The sequence below is a fragment of the Xiphophorus couchianus genome, chromosome 18 (genome assembly GCF_001444195.1).
Source record: "Xiphophorus couchianus chromosome 18, X_couchianus-1.0, whole genome shotgun sequence".
In the NCBI taxonomy this organism is placed as follows: Eukaryota; Metazoa; Chordata; class Actinopteri; order Cyprinodontiformes; family Poeciliidae; genus Xiphophorus; species Xiphophorus couchianus.
The window spans coordinates 4,867,076-4,884,283 of NC_040245.1; the positions used below are offsets into that span (position 1 = coordinate 4,867,076).

General features: G+C 38.2%; 1 protein-coding gene across 1 annotated transcript in view; it reads left to right on the forward strand.

The window, feature by feature from the left end:
• The window catches only part of cdon (cell adhesion associated, oncogene regulated), a 58,702-nt gene that overhangs the window by 16,559 nt on the left and 24,935 nt on the right, over window positions 1-17,208 (forward strand). The window contains exons 2-4 of the mRNA XM_027999003.1: window positions 12,592-12,724; window positions 14,403-14,681; window positions 16,740-16,886. Of these exons, the coding sequence (XP_027854804.1) occupies window positions 12,658-12,724; window positions 14,403-14,681; window positions 16,740-16,886 (493 nt within the window). The 5' untranslated portion in view covers window positions 12,592-12,657. The remainder of the gene's footprint in view (window positions 1-12,591; window positions 12,725-14,402; window positions 14,682-16,739; window positions 16,887-17,208) is intronic.

Genomic DNA, 17,208 nt, shown 5'->3' on the forward strand with positions numbered 1-17,208 from the left:
GAGTTCAGTAAATATTCTATATATTGAATATTCTATTGGACCGTTTATCTATTGACATGATCTCACATCTATGGCGATATATATTGTTATTGATTATATGTAGGCAGATGGAAGACTCTCTCAACTAGCTCTCTCACTCTTCGGTTACCTAGCAACTCACTCATTCCTTGGTTACCTAGCAACGACCTTTTGAGTGGCTGATGCTGCAGCAGTTTAACGTTTCTCCACTGTGCTTGAAACAAACAAACAAAAAAAACCAACATGGACTGAAAAATGTGGATAAAACAGGAAAGGTCACGACACCAGGCTGGCAGTATTTCAGAGATATAAAACAAAAAACTAATCAATAATTATTGATATCGACTGACATGAAATGATTATCATGATACCTTTAAAGTGAACATAAACGACGACGTTATTTCTCCAACTGAGAAAGCAGCTAGCTTGCATCCTCCAAAAGCCCTTGAATGTGGTTTCTACCTCTCACAGTTCGATAAAATAACTTTCTCGTCCCGACTCCCTTCACCTCTTTCCAACTCCCACCGTCTTGCTCTCCCTTCATTCTCCTCCCTCCCTTTCTGTCTTCCTCTAATAAAGTCTTTAATCAGACGGTGTTGGGCTCAACCAGAACATCCTGTCTCCACTCAATAGTTTCTAGAAGCCCAAAATCAGCTCCTTCAGGATGTCGCAACGTTTTTTGGTGATTCTTTCAGAATAAAATTACTGATTTTGTGAAACCTTTTTCAAAACGTTGCAGTCAAAGTTCCTAATTTTTTTAAGCATTATTTTCAGCATAACGTCGTTTTTACTAGAAAGTTTAAGTTGATTCTTGAAAACGTTGTTGTACCTGAAGAATTGTAAATGAAAAAAATAAAAATAGAATACGCTTCATGGGAAAACCGGACATTTAAAACAATCAATGAAGTTTCCCTTAATGTGACGGAGCCATAATAAGAAAAAATGTAATTTAAAAAAATCTCATTTCAAGAATAAAGTTGAAATATGAGAATAAAGTGGAAATAATACAAGAATAAGGTAAAAAAAATATGAGAATAGTCATAATATTAGAATAAATATATAATTAAAGAATAACATCATTACAAAAAGTAATAATATTACAAGAATAAAGTCGAAATAAGACGATAAAGATGAAACAATGTAAGAATAAAGTCATATTACAAGAATAGTTATAATATTACAATTATAACTTATCATATTACAAGAATAAAGTCGAAATAATACGAGAATAAAGTCATATTACCATAATAATTATATTTTTACCATAAAGTTCGTCATATTATATTGACTTTATTGTCATACGTGTTTCTTTGTAATTTTATAAAAATATTTCTGAGTGGTTCTGATACTCTGTGGTACCTGAGCTGAACTAAAAGCGGAGGAAGAGGAAATCGAGGCGTGGCCGTTTGCCCTCTTTTTACCCGTCTGCCCCCGTCCCTCCGTGCTGAACTACCCGCCGTCTCGTTCGGGTTTCTGCTCCTCGTCTCTCTGTGGAACGGAGGAATGTGTTCGCTGCGGATCGTCGGTCGGTGAGACGCGGGGCGAGTGCAGACAGGTTCGGGGCATTCAGCACGGGTCAGATTAGACCACCGTTCCAGAAAAGACTTGCTCCGTCTCTTCCGCCCCGCTGATCTGCTTCACCCTGTTTTTACATGAATCCTTGGTGTAATTTGGACCCGATTGGTGCCTGTTATCAAATCCATGAGCTTCTGTTTGCTTTTGGCGCGGCGTTGTGAAGCGAACAGGCCGGGCCCTCTGCACCAAGTGGTGACCTGTTCTTCCTCTGCCCTCCGGCTCTTTGATGCTTTTGTCGCCGTTTACCCAGTACGACAGGGATGTGGGCCCTGCCCGCATGACGGGGGTAAATGGGGCTTTAAGTAGTTCCTACAGGCTGGAGGGTTAAAAAAAGAAAACAAAGTGCAGGTGCTAGCCGCCTGATAACTCTGATCTGTTTCCCTCCCCTGAGGGGATCCAGGCTTTGTGTTTATCTTCTCCTGTGTCATCACCAGGGATCCTGTATTTCCTGTATTTTAAGATGATTTCCTAGATCAAAGTTGGATTTTAGTGCCTGAAATCCTTTAAAAAAAGTGTTTTTCAAGGTTTGGAAAGGTTTGACATTCTTTAAAGACTCCTTAGAGAAGTTCAGGTGATTATCTTGTGCATAAAGGTGACCCCTTAAGCTTCCTTCAATAGGTTAGGATAGATTTATGGGCTAAAGAATTACATTTTTTCACAAAATCATTCTTAGATGATGAGATTTGAATCTGCTCAAGCTCCTTTCAGAATGAGATGTTTTAGGGTCTCCTGTCACTTTAAATCTAAATAAGCTGCTCCTGGCCACACCCCAACTCAACATTTACACTCGCCTGTAAAAATGGCTGCAAACAGATGAGCCATTATACAATCGTACGTCTTTGAGAAGCATTAATAGAGGCTTCTGCGCAACCAACAAGAATGCAGCAAGTGGTTTTTGTTAAGTCAGCAACAATACGTGGCCACTAAATGGCACATAAACCAGCTGGCCAAACATGCTGGCGCTCAGGTTGGGTTGCTAGGTAACGGGCGGAACTCTGCTGTGGTCGCTAGGTAACGGTGCAGTGGCTGCTGATTTGTGACGTTGCATTCAGAAGGTTTTTGAAACGACTCATTTTTCAGACACCAAAAAATATCAACTTACTGTTTTTTTTTTTAAGTGCTTGGACTATCTTTAGATCAGCAAAGACCCAAACGGAAGTACAACACCGTGTAAAAATTTAACATTTTCATAATATTGAGCAGGGAGGTAATTTACCTCAACACAAGCTGATTTGTTCAGTGTAATTAATATTTATTATTCCTCATAGCTCAATAAGTTCTTGATCTGTGTAATTTAAATAAAGGTGGTCAGGGATAGAGTTAGGGGGTAACATATTTTATATGTTTTTGAAATTGGGATATTTTTTTGTTAACAGTAATAGCAGTAAGAATTGATGCCATATAATGAATTGAAACTGTCTTCTTTAGTTCAGTTTTATTTTAACTCCACAGTGAAGTGCTGGAAAAGTTTGAAAAGTAACCCTGCTTGAGAGCAATTTGAATTTACTGTGAAACGTTTAGGAACCGTTTAGATGAATAAGTGAAGGTGCTGCATCAAACCGAAGCGTTTCAAACCTTTAAACCAGATGTCAGTTAAAAATGTACTAAACACAAGACAAGCAACTTTCCCGCTTGAACTCGCTGACATCCACTTCAGTTAAAGTGCAAAAAAAGAATAAACTTCAATACATGTTAGCTAATGATGTAATTACCATGGTTTGCTAAAATAAAGTAATTAGTGTCATGGATTATGTTTTATTTTTTTTAGCTTTATCTTCAAATAATTTACAACCAAAGATGAGTATAATAGAATTCATGAAACAAATCTAATTTCTTAAGGCTTTAAGTCTCAAAGTTTTAGAGTGTGGCGCAGGGGCCATTTGTGGCCCTTGAACTGATTTGTTGCGGCCCACCAACTGAAATTCAAGAATGATGCATATTTGACACATCCAGCTCAGGGATGTGACGTAGATGGAGACTTTTTATTTATGATGAGGGTAAAATTATAACAAACATAATTTTCTTACAACAACCCAAAGTATTCTGTATTTTATATATATATATATACAAGTAGCTTTTATAATAAATCGAACCATGTCTATTACTAAAAATGTCACTTTGCTGCATCCAAATCAACTTTAATCTAATTTATTAAACTTGGGTAAATACTGTAAACTTTTTGACAGGAAGTGACACAACTAGATGCATTTATTTTAATACAGCAAATGTACAAAATCTTGTTAAAATTTTTGCATTTACCACTACTACAAAAAATGACTACTTCATTTGCTTGATTTAACTTTTTTTAAAATTTGCTTTCACTTGACGATTTTGGCCCATGTGACATAAAGTTTGGACATTAATGTGAACTATGTCATGGTAGGAGATGGGAGGCAGTTTGTCCACATTATCTGTTATCTATCTCATGATGGTTGATCCTGACAGCAGCCATTTTGTTTATATTTCTCTTGCACATTGGTCAAGAGTGCCAATATACAGGTCTGGAAAAAACTAAGAGCCCACAGCACTGAAAACCTCCTGGTTTTTCCACCAAATTCTGATTTCTGACTCTTCCTGAGTTAAAACATCAATATTGTTGTTTCTAAATGAACATGAACTTGTTTCCTTTGCATTATTTGAGGTCTGAAAGCACTGCTTCTTTTTTTGTCATTTTCTGCAAATAAATACTAAATTTTCTGCTTGATATTTCGGAGACATGTTGTCAGTAGTTCATAGAATAAAAAAACATTTTACTCAAATATATACCTATAAAAAGTAAAATTAGAGAAACTGGTCATTTTAATTGTCTCTTAATATTCTCCAGAGCTTTGCTTTCTTTTTGTTGGTCTGGAAGTTGTGGCTCATCTATGCTTTGTGCTGTGCTTTCCTACCAAGATGGCGCAAGTCACTTCCTGTCCAGACTTGTGAGAACTATGTTAGTTGTTGAAAATTACATTTCAAAATAAGAGCATCAACATAGATTACACTGAGATTCAGAGATGTTTATAAGTAGAGATGGCTGAAAGTTGATGCCTTGCATTAAGAAAAAAAAATCAGTTTTAGTTGGTAAACATTTGACGTTGAGGCAGGAGATGGTACACTTAACTTTCTTTTTAAACTAGTCACCACACAGATCAGTTGTTTCTGTTAATTTCTGTAAGATTTCTACTGCTGGAACAAACTACTTGGTGTGGAAACGCCCACTATGACTCCGCCCACCTCCACTTGGCCACGCCCCTTAGTGCGTATTGACTCCGCCCACTTTGGAGTTTTCAAACTTTGTCGGTGGGGAGGTTTTGCTAGCTACACTTTCACACATTAGGAGCGTTTGGTTCGTCGTTTGGCTTCCTTTATTTAAAAGCTACTTCGAGTTTAGTCTTAAGAGGAAGCTTGAGTTTCTTTTCACTGTGGCTGCTGTCGCCTTCAGACGGGTCGGTCTCTGAGCCTCATGGTGTCCGTCTCCACTGAGCAGGAGGCTTCATGGTGGCGGATGTCACAGGAAAAAGCCAAGCAGATAAGAACCAGGAATGATGCCCCTTTGTTTCCTCGTTACGGCAGATCGACGGGTCCGATAAGGCAACTGTGTGTGTTTACACAAGGGCATCCATTTGGAAGTTCACGGCCCAACGGATCTACGAGCCGAGATGAGAGTAGAAATAAGACAGATACAGAATCATCTCCGGTGTCTTACTGTACCTTGTGCCAAAGTGCCGGTGCTTGGCAGCGCATTGTTCCAGCACTGTTGTTATCGTTGTAATTATATATCATTATTCCGGCAGAGGCAGGAGTTTCCAGCGCTGACATGGGGGCAGCGTGCAGGGCTTGTTGCGACCTGTGAGGTGGAGAAACGCCAGCCTCTGTCTGATGTGGGTTGATGTGCCTGACTGAGCATGCTCACATTTAAACCTGAGCTGGAAATGCAAAGAATATACATCCTGAGGTGCGACTCTGAGCCCTAGCATCAAATTTCCAGATACTTAGTCAATAATGATAGGTTTCAGTACAGGAGAGAGGGTTACATTTCCATTTTGATCAGCTCTTTTGACTCTTCAGTGTCTTTTTCAGTAAAATGTTCTGCACTGTTTGGAGATGCAACAACTGGAACTTTGTACCTTATTTCCCAACTGTTGGACTTTTTGTAAAGCTTTTGCTTCCCGACACTAATTTTGAGAGATTATCTTTAAGAGCTGCGATAAAACATTCAAAGCAGTGGTGGTTTTCTAGCTTTCCTGGAGTAAGCCGTCTTTCTTTGTTGTTGTTGTTGAAAGAGGGTGATGTCACACCATGTGTAAGAAAGAGCAGTCACTGTGAAACTGTTTTCCTCTTTAAAAACGGAGAAATTACATTTTAATACAATTATTAGCTTCCTGTGGTTAGCACAGGAAGCACCAGAGAGAAAATTTTGGGTTTTGTGAAGCTTTTGCCTCCTGATACTAATTTTCCGATTTCTTTTTAAGACCCATAATTTAAGAGGATAAACTCACGTTAAAATTCGCTGTAGTTTTCTAGCTTCCATGTCATTATTTTTTTATTGGAAGAAAGTCTAAAGTCACACCATGCGTTAGAATAAACAGTCACTATAAAACACTGTTTAACGCTTTAAAAACCAAGACAAAATGATCATGGAGTTGTCATTTTAACTCGAGGTGTGCCGATCGGTCGGTCACCGATCATAATCGGCCGATTGCCGTGAAAAAGTCTATGATCGGTGATCGCCGATCACCAAAACCGATCACCTGTATCTCACTTCTCAGCCTGCGCGTGCAGCTGATCACTTCTTGTCTTCGCGCAGCAACAAATCCTGTCATGTGGAACTTTAACGCTCTGAGAGTGAATGGGGAAATTAGCTCGGGGGTGAAGCGCGTCAAAATGCATCAACACAACGAATCTAACATGGCATTTAAAAAACAAACACTTGACGGACTTTGGCTACATCGAGGCTCAACGCAGGAACAAAATGACAGCAGGTAAAGCAGCACAACTACCAACACTCACCCTGATTAGCACAACAGTCAGAAAGCTAAACAAATAACCCAAAAAACAATTAAAGTCTTCGAGTTGGCGGTGAAAGATGCTGGTTCTGCTCTCGCTCTTGGACCGCCACTACGTGCTACTGGCAGTAATATTTCACAGACGGAGCGCCGTTTCTGCTTAAAGCTGCAGTATGTAACATAAACAACAACAAAGATTTCACATATTAAAACTTTCGCTATGTCCAAACATGAGAGATAACTTATGAAAAAAATAATGATAATAATTGATCTCCTCTCCCTCCTCCTGTATTCTGCAGAATTAATCCGCTCAGTCAGAACCAGCCAATCAGAACCAGCATTAATCAGCTAGCCGCTCTTAGGAAGTTCTGATTCAGTCATTTAGGATTGTTTATTTTGATGCAACCTGCATTTGACTTTGAATGAATGTTTCCCTCTTTTACTAGACATTGTTTGATATAGGCAGTGTTGTGAGATTTATTTGACTTGTGTATAATTTATGGAACCTTGTTGTTTAACTGGTTGCAGGTTTTTCAGTGTTTCTTTTGACTGACCAGCTGCTGTATTGTGCCTGCAAGTATGTTGCATGTTTATGTTAATTAGGTGAATTTATTACCAGATCATTTTTTAATTTTGCCAGATCACATAGTATCTTTTATAACTACCGCGAAAAATAAACAGTCGATCCAGGCGATTGGCAAAGATCGGCAGAGATCGGCCTCATGGGTGATCGGTATCAGAATCGGCAGCAAAAAACCTGATCACAGCATCAATAATTTTAACCCCATTTTTAGCTTCTTGGTGTTAGCACTGTTAGCATGGTGCTACCTGTGCTAACTCAGTAACGGACTTATTGTGGGATTTCAAGCACCAGCAAATTTTGTAGCTGATTTCCCAAGATTGTTTTTAAGAGCCATAATATAAAAGGATAAAACAACATTAAAACCAGCAGTAGTTTTCCAGCCTTCCTGAAGTAAGTTATCTTTTTTTTATTGAAAGGCTAACGTCGTGTGTTAGAATAAACAGTCACTAAAACGTTATTTACTCCTTTAAAACCAAGAAGAATGATCATGGAGTTGACATTTTAACACAATATTTAGCTTCTTACATTTAGCACAGTGAGCATCTCTAGCTTCTAGGGGTTAAGCTAGGTTAAGCTAGGGGCGTGCTGTGGTGGCGCAGGGGGTTAGCACGCCCCACATTTGGAGGCCTTAGACCCGCGGACGTCGCGGGTTCGACTCCCGGTCCCGACGACCTTTGCCGCATGTCCTCCTTCAAAAATGGCGCCGGCTCAGCTGGCTGCCAGCAGACGCAGCTCCCGTCATGTGTGTGTTAATCTGTGTATAAAAGATTCTTGCTGTAACTGCGAATGAATAAAGTCATTCTTCTTCTTAACACTGCTAACATAATTAAGCACATTTTGTAGTCATTTTCCATGTATGGTGTTTTTGTAAATCTTTTGCCTCCAGATTCTAGTTTTGATAAATTCAGATTTCTATTTGAGTCGTATACACGGGGATAAACCAACATTCAAACTAGTAGTAGTTTATTAGCCTTCCTGGAGTAGCTGGTCTTTTTTATTATTGGAAGAAAGAATGATGTTACGCCATGTGTAAGAAATAGTCTCTCTAAAACACTGTTTTACTCTTTAAAACCAAGAGAAATTATCAAGGAGTTGACATTTTAACGCCATCGTTAGCTTATTGGGGCTAAAACAGCACAGATGGCATCAGTAAGCAAATGTTTTGTAGCTGATTTTCCCAATTATGGGTTTTGTAAAGCTTTTTCCTCCCGATACTAATCTTGACAGATTCTCTTTCAGAGCCACAACATAAGTGGATACAACATTAGCATTTTTTGTTGTTGAAAGTATGACATCACACCATGTTTTAGTATAAACAGTTGCTATAGGACACTGTTTTTATAGAGAAATTACATTTTTATGCCAGTTTTAGCTCCTTTGGGTCAGAACAGACTGATTTTTTTGTTTTTGTTTTAAGCAGTTATGAAGCTCAGTGGCAAAACTTTAAACTGCTCCTGCGCAAGTTACTCAACAAGTTGTTGCTAGGTAACCAGAGAGTGAGAGGGTTGCTAGGTAATGAAGGAGTGAGTGAGATGGTTCATCCCACCAACCTTTCTTAGTTCACTTTGAGAGGTTGATCAGCTAAACTCTTTCCTGTGCCTTCATCCCCCAGAATGCTGTGGTTTAGTGACTGTTTCATATATTCAATAGTCTATTAGATGTATTATCTGTTGATATTGTGATATATTGTTGATTTATTATTCAGCCCTTCAGTTAGTGTTTATAATAATAAAGCAGATTTTGCTCACCAGTCATTCACTCTGTGTGTTAAATTGGGAAGAAAAGCCTGGTTTGTGATTGAAACAGTAAGAAGCGAGGGTGACCCGGGGCCACCAGACACCCGCTGGTGTGACCTCTCCCTCTGCTCTTCCTTGACCCCTGACCCCGGATTGAGAAGGGGGCGTGAGCCAGGAGCTGGAAGAGTTTATTATTTCCTTCCTCCTCCTCCTCCTCCTCTTCTCTGTCAGGTTTCCGATGAAGAGACGGAGTCGGGTGACATCAGTAAGGCCGGAGTTTTGACATTTAAAGCGATTAGCATTAAACTGCAGGCTGCGTAAACAGCTTGACATGTTGATTCTGCTGCTTATAGCAGGAGAAGTTGGCAAGGATTTTCAAAAAACACAAAATCTTATCAAGTATTTTTCATCTGGTTTGTTGTGCAAATGTCCTGCTACACTTGAAATAAGACAAAACTGACTCATAAGTAACTTTCAGCAAGATATACGATGAGCTTGTTTTAAGTCAATACTTTCTTAATATTGGTGAAAAGTACTGGTTCTGTTGGCAGATTATTTCCCTTACAGCATGGGGGAAATGTCTTGCTGTAAGTAAAATAATTTGCCATTGGAACTAGAATTTATTCATCAATATTATGAATTATTGACCTAAACAAACTCCTATATTTTGATGAAAAGATACTTGCAAATTAATTTAGTCTTATTTCAAGTGTACTAAGGTATTTGCTCTAGAAACTAGACCAAAAATACTTTGGGGTTTTTGCAGTGTACTTACTCTACCAAGCTGTGTTGGCTTTATTCACAGCAAAAAGACAAAATCTTACCAAGTAGTTTTGATCTAGTCTATAGTGCAAATATCATAGTACAGTTGAAATAAGACTAAACTAACTTAAAATTCACCTTTTAGTAAGATATAGGAGCTTGCTTTAAATTAATTCTTTAATATTCATGAAAAGGTTTTAGTTACATTAGCAGATAATTTCACTAAAATAAAGAAATGTTGCCCATATCCACACTAGAAAGTAGACTAATAAATACTTGGTAGTAATTTGTGTTTTTGCAGTGTACTTTCTCTCCCAAGTTGCGTTAGATTAGTTCACTGCAAAAACTAAAAATCTTACCAAGTAGTTTTGGTTTAGTGCAAATATCTTATTACACCTAACATAAGAAAAAACTAACTTACAAGTAAGATATAGGAGGTTAAGTTAAGTAAATAAATCCTTAATTATTTTTTTTAAAATACTAGTTACTTTGCCAGATTATTTCATGAAAAAATACGTTTATTCTGTCATAAGTGAAATATATAAATATTAAGGAATTAAAACTAGCTCCTATATCTTTCTACGCTAGTTTTGTCTATTTAAAGTGTATTAAGATGTTTGCACCAAAAACACTTGGTAATATTTAGTGTTTTTGCGTTCTGTTCACTATATTTGCTTTAAATTCCTACGCATCGGTTGAGTTGTCTCTGTCAGAACTGAAAATGAGCTCCTGCTCTCTGACAGGAGGCTAAGCAAACTGACCTGACTGATTGTCAGGTATTTGAAACAACTTCTTAGCCTGAAGAATGAGGGTTAGAAACCTGTTCACCTCCTGCCATCCCACCCAGGCGCCGTGCCTTTTCCCTTTGACCCCCCTCAGCCTCGAACGTCGATGGCTGCGAGCCGCCGGAGCACCAGCGTGAATGTCACAGCTGGGCGGCCATTGTCTGTGCAGCCTGAGGCTCCAGGCCTGGTTACCAACCAGGAGCACGGGATCAAAGCCGGCCGGGATTTCTCTGAGGAGGAGGAGGAGGAGCAGGAGGAGCTCTCAGAGGGTTTGATTTGAAAAGGATGGAGGAATGCTCCTAATTACGCTCCTCCTCTTGTCCTCTGGCTCTTCTGCTGGTGTGGAGGAAACACGGTGGGACAAGAGGGGAATATTAGTGTCGACGTGACTCGTAATGTCCTCACTCATTTATCTTAACATTTATTTTTACTCATTGGCCTTCAACCCAACTCAGACGTGATTTTACTTAATAAAAACAGTTAGTTTCTTTTGACTAACTGTGTAATTTTGCTCATGTTCCTGCTGTGACTGGTGTTAAACTGGTTTATAAGTAAAGCTGATGATGATTTATCGTTAAACATTTCTTACAGGACTTTTGATTTACTGTATTCTTGGTGTGTTAAATTCCACTTATTGACGGTAAATAAAAAAACTAAACAAAACTGACAGAGCTGGACAGTAAATTAGGATTATAATAGCTTTAGGTTTGTATAGTTTAGTTATTTTGTGACTTTTTGTCTAAAAACTATCTGAATGTTTGCTAGATTTGCTTAATTATTACCAGTTAAATATTGTTTAGTTTTAGTTTATTTTTTTTAATAGTTTTAGTTAATAAGAAATAAATCAATTAATTGCATGATGAATTAAAATGAGCTCAATAATTTCCATTTGCATGATTTATCGTTTTTCTCCTTCTACCAAAAACTGGATGATAAAACTTTTCATTCTGGCGTTTTTGGCCTCCACTATCCATTTTTGTAATTCATTTTATTTGTTGTTTTGTTTGTTTATTTTGGATATTAAAAATGCCTTCCAGTTGCAGTGTTAAAATGTTTATTAGAATTTAAAGTTTATCATCTTGTTATTATGCCATTACCATTACATTACTTCAAAATGGTCTCAAGATGACAATATTGTCGTTTTTCCCAATAACCATAAAGATTTGTTATTTTGACAAGCTGCCGTTGTTTCAGTTTTTTCATTCTAAAAGGTCAAAGTATTATATTGTGGTTCAGTATATGTGGATTGGTTAATGAATGCTCAACAGACGACAACATTTTCAAAGGATGTTTTCAATTATCGTTGAACAACCAACCGACTGGTGTTTTCTCTCAGGTTTTGCTGTCACTGTTTTGCGGATTAGCGTAGCCGCCAGCAGGAATATGGAGTTGTTACTGTTGGTAACTGTACTGACGTAAACTGCTAGTGTGGAGGGAAAACAAATTATCTCACATCAGTTCGAAATAAATAGATTCATAAGCACAAAAGCGAAAGGTATATCTATAATTTTGGTATGTTTTATTTTTATAAGCGCGCAACATAATTCCAGTTATTGTAGTTTTCTCCCATTAATTATTGTTTTTACTTCAGTAAACAAAAATATTTTCAGTAAGCTGGGCAGTAAATCAATAACAATATAAATCAGTATGTCAGTTCATAGAATATTGAATAATTTCAATGAACTTTGACCCAGAACCGCACAGCATTCTGGGTGATGTCGGCAGAGGAAAGGCTGTAGCCACTCAACCTCTAGAAAAGCTTACTCACTCGCTCTTTGGTTACCTAGCAACTCACCCATTCTTCGGTTGCCTGGCAACGACCTGTTGAGTAACGTACGGAGCAGCAGTTTAAGGTTTCCCCACTGTTCCTCATAACTGATTAAAAATAAAAAACAACGGCGTGGAGTGAAAACTGTGGATTGAACAGGAACGGTCGCCCAGTTCGGCTGTATTTCAGATAAAAAAACAAATCAATAATTGTATTATTTCGACTGATATGAAACGCTCGTATCGTGATACTTTTTCAGCCACCGGAGCATCTATAAATATCTCTAAATTCAACAATATGATTAAATGCAGTTTCTGTGCCAAGTCCCACCTTGTTTCTGTTTTTTTATTTTCAATTTTATTTTGTGTTTCAGGTTTTCTAAGCGGGCGAGGGCGCGCGCTCCAGGCAACACGGCCGCTGGCTGGGGTCAAAGGCCGCCATGGACAGTGGCCTAAGGGTCCTCCTGTCCACTGTGCTGTGGCTCAGCCAGATTATCAGCTGCTCAAGTAAGTTTGAACTATTCTTCCCTTAAATGAATCAAAACTGAAAATTCCCACAGTTTTTGCTCTTTAAATGCATCCATGACAACCCGGCTCTTTAACATACTTTCCTTTTTTTATAGCATCTTTATAAAAACATCAGAATTATTAATTTTTTTAAATCCCCTTTTTTTAGTTCTATGTTCTCTAATAAACATATTTTTTATGAAATTTATAAATCCTTTAAGATCTAAAATAAAATAAAAAACAGTTTTTGACAAGAAAAACAGACAATATCCAAATATTTGTGGTTATAAGTTTTTTTATATTTTGACTTGGCCGATCAAAATTATTTCAAGGGCAATAAATGGCCCATGTGCCACACTTTGGACACCCCTGATCTAAAGCTTAAAATGCAACAAAAAAAATAAATAAAATAAAATAAATAGAAACCAGAACAGGCAGAAAACAATTGGATTATTGTCTCTTTTGTATTTTTTTTTTGTCACAGTGGGAAATCTGTGGGTAGCGTTTTGAGAAAAGAGATTAATTTAATACAATTTGAAATGAGGCTATAAAGTCACAAAATGTGGAAAAATCATGAGAATATTTTCCATATTTGGCATCCAGCAGAGAATCTGCATATTTAATTAGGGCTACAACTGACAATAATTTTACAAATTAATTATCTATCAATTATTCTGGCGAATAATTGGATTTTTTAAAAATTGTTTTGTTCCAGAGATTTTTTTATTTAACCACTCAAGCCTTTTTTAATGCAACATTAGAAATGCATAGAAATATAAACAAGGTATTTAATTCCTTTTTTTGAATGAGAAACTAAACGTTTTATTGCGTAAAGTATAATAACAGTATTTCTTTAGGGAACGCTTTGATCATCTGCAGCTAAGAAAAATTTTTACAACATGTGAAAAGCTCAGCGCTTTCTGCTTGACTTAATACAGCGTGGGACGGATCTGTTTAATTTTTAAATTAACTGATTAATAATTGGATATGCTTAATTGGAAATGTTTATTTTTACAGGATTTGAACCAGGTGAAGCTAAAGTTGTGCAACTTGAGGAGTTCTGGGTAGAAATTATTTACAGACAAAGATGTTTTTTAATCTTAAATACAAAATTTTATATTTTTAGGACAGTTTTGGCTTAATCACTGCTCTGAATATGTTGTTCTTTCACCAAATAGCCTCTTTTTGAGTCTTTATACTGCAATTAACAATTAATCAATTACTAAATTAGTTGCCAATTATCTTAGTAATTAATTAATCACAATTAATCGATTATTTTAATATTTTTGGTCTAGTTTCTAGTCCAAACATCTTACTACACTTGAAATAAGACAAAATTAACATAGAAGTAGCTTTTCAACAAGAAGCAGGAGCTTGTTTTAAGTTAACAATAAGTTTTTTTTCTTCTACCATCAGGTTTTAAACAGTGACGACATTTAATGTACCACCAGCTGGTGTTGCTGCTTTTTTGTGGCCCATTTGGAGGAATAATTTAAAAACTAGATGAACTGATAATCATCTCCAAATTGCACCAATTCTTTGTATTAGTAAGGAGAAGCATGTTGCTGAGTGCTGGAGCCTCCCAGTGTTGTTATTATTAGTGAGAAATCCCAGACTGTATGTTGTAATGCGGTGCAATCGGATGATTCACGTTTCTGCTGTCATGTTTTCTCTCCAGCTCAGTATCCGTCTCTCCGCTCTGAGCCAACCTCTGTGGTCCAGAGTCCAGGTTCTGCGGTCCATCTGCAGTGCTCGGCGAGCCCTCCGTCGGCGGCGGTTTCCTGGCGCTTCCGAGGCCGTCCCCTGGACCGGGACTCGCTGCCTGGGGTGGAGCTTGGCCGCGGCTCCCTCGTCATCTCCAGCCTCACGCCCGACCACGCCGGCGTCTATCAGTGTGTGGCGCGCTCGGGGCGCGGGCCGGCCGTCGCCAGCCGCCTTGCCCGGGTGGCTTTAGCAGGTACGGAGGCAGATTAGAGCTGGGCTGTAAATCGATTTTATTGTTTCAAAAGTGGAGCTGTTGTACATAATTCACATCTTATATGTTATTGTTCTTCAGCTGCTTTTAAAAACAGCCAAAGCTCTTTTAAAAAACACACACAGCCAGTTACTGGTGTCTAGAAAAGGAGCAGTTTCAAAATCTTCTCGATTGTTAAAACACATTCAAGGGGCGTTGCACCGTTACCTAGCAACCTCAGCCTCAGCTGAACCCACCCCATCACCTAGCAACGCAAGCAAAGCTCCAGCACGTTTGGTCAGCTTGTTGTACAATGGCTGCTGGAAAAGAGAAGTGTTTTGTTGTTGACTTGCCATTCAGAAACCACTTGCTGCATTCTTGTTGGTTGTGTAGGAGGCTCTACTAATGCTTTTCAAAGATGAAAAGCATTAGTAGTTATACAACTGCACATCTGTTTGCAGTCATTTTCATGTGTGAGTGTAAACATTGAGTTTGGGGGCGTGGCCAGCAGCAGCTAATCTTGATTTAAAGTGACAGAAACCCTAAAACAACTCATTCTGAAAGGAGTCCAAAACTGATCAGACTATAAACTTTTTATTTAAGAATGATTTTGTGCAAAAAATTAAATGAACATGTTTTTATAACACCATAATCTTATGCCAACCCGTTCAGTGTCTTTAGTCAGAAGCTTCTTAAATGCAGACTGCTACAGGAGATTTTTCCTGCTTCACCATTTACTGTAATTCTTTGAAGACTTCTGAGTTAATGAGTTGCCACATCTGGGCCTGTCACAATAACACGTTTTCTGGACAATAAATTGCCCCAGAAGTTATTTCAATAAACATTAATATTGTTTTTTTGTTTAGATCATTTTCAAGTAATATAATGGTAATACTGCAAGAACACAGTTTCAAAGATCAATAAACTTTAAACACTGGAACTGGGACACATTTTACATATCCAAAATAAATAAACTAAACAGAAACAATAAATAAAATGAATTATGAAGTCTGTAAACAAAATTATCCTTAAAAAAAAAGACTTTAGTCATCCAACTTTGGTAGAAAGGGAGAGATTATTTTATTTATTATTTTGTTATTTTATTTTAACTTATTTATTACTTATTGTGACCCGCCTAACCACATCATTTAGTTTCTCTTGTATTTTTGTAATTTTAAGGAAGCACAGAGTGCTGGAACTCAGTTTGGGTTGCTAGGCAATGGGTGGAGTTCCGCTGGGGTTGCTAGGCAACGGTGCAGTGCCTGCTGATTTGTGACGTTACATTTTATATCTCGTTACATTCGAGATATAAAATTATATTTCACATTTCAAATAAAAACCCTTCTGTCTATGTAAATAGAATGATTAATCGATTAATTATATTTATGACTAATCGATTAATCATATTTAGATATGATTAATCGATTAATCATGCTGGATGAAACAATCACGATTAAACGGCTCACTCTTCAGGCACCAAAAAACATGAACTTATTGCCACAAAACAGCCGGGTGTGGGTTGTTTTTCTTCTTTTTTTAAGTGTTTGGGCTGATTTTAGACGCAGTAGGAACCCATCTGGAGGAATGAAAACGTGCTACGTATCGCCCGGCCTCAACACGGATCATAATCCCACTCTGCACACTTCATGTCAAAGAGCGTTGAAGAAAGAGAGGAAGCGGCCTTGAGTAAAGGAGTAAAGGAAGTTCATTTATGCGTTTCGAACAAGTAGAAAGGAAGAGTAACCTCGGCTGCCGGCCGCCGAGTGGCAGACGGGAAGGAAGCAGTTGGAGTTTCAGTCAGGCAGCCGTCCAGTTTCCTCTTGACTGCTGTCCTTAATGAGCCTTGGGCTTTCCTGTGTGGAAGCGTGTTATGCTCCTGTTGGGACGCTACTTTCTCTTGGCCTCCACACGTTAAGTGCTTGACCCCGATCGGAAGCCGTATCCGGCATGAACTGAATCCCTCTTTGCAACAATAAACAAACCCGGCGATCCAACACAAACAGCTTCACTTCAAGTAGCGCCGCTGCTCAGTGAGTGTTTTCCTCTCTCCGTTTCATGCAGAAATATCAGAATACGAAGCTGGCCGACAGCCGGCGGTGTCGGCGCAGGAAGGCAGCACGGCGGTCGTAGAGTGTCCGCTGCCGCGCAGCGCTCCGCCGGCTCGGCCCAAACTGAGAGTCAGAGGCGACTGGATCGAAGAGTCGAGAGGTTTGTTTGAAACTACGTAAAGACAGGACTTTTTAACTTTAATAATGATTTATTTAGTCTGTTTCATACTCCTGATGGAGAGCCAGACCTCTCACTGCTCTCTGCAAAACAAATGTATCCCAGTTCTTATCAGGGTCATAAAAGTATATTTTAGTTTTATTTTGTTGTGACCCTTTTGTTTGTTTGTTTAATTTAGTTGGTTTTAATTTGTTTTTAGTGTGTTTATTTGTTATTATTAGTTTTATTAGTTAATTAATTTTAGTGTTTATGCTTTGGTTAACTTTTAGGTGGAGAATTCTTAATCATATTGTGATTATGTTTA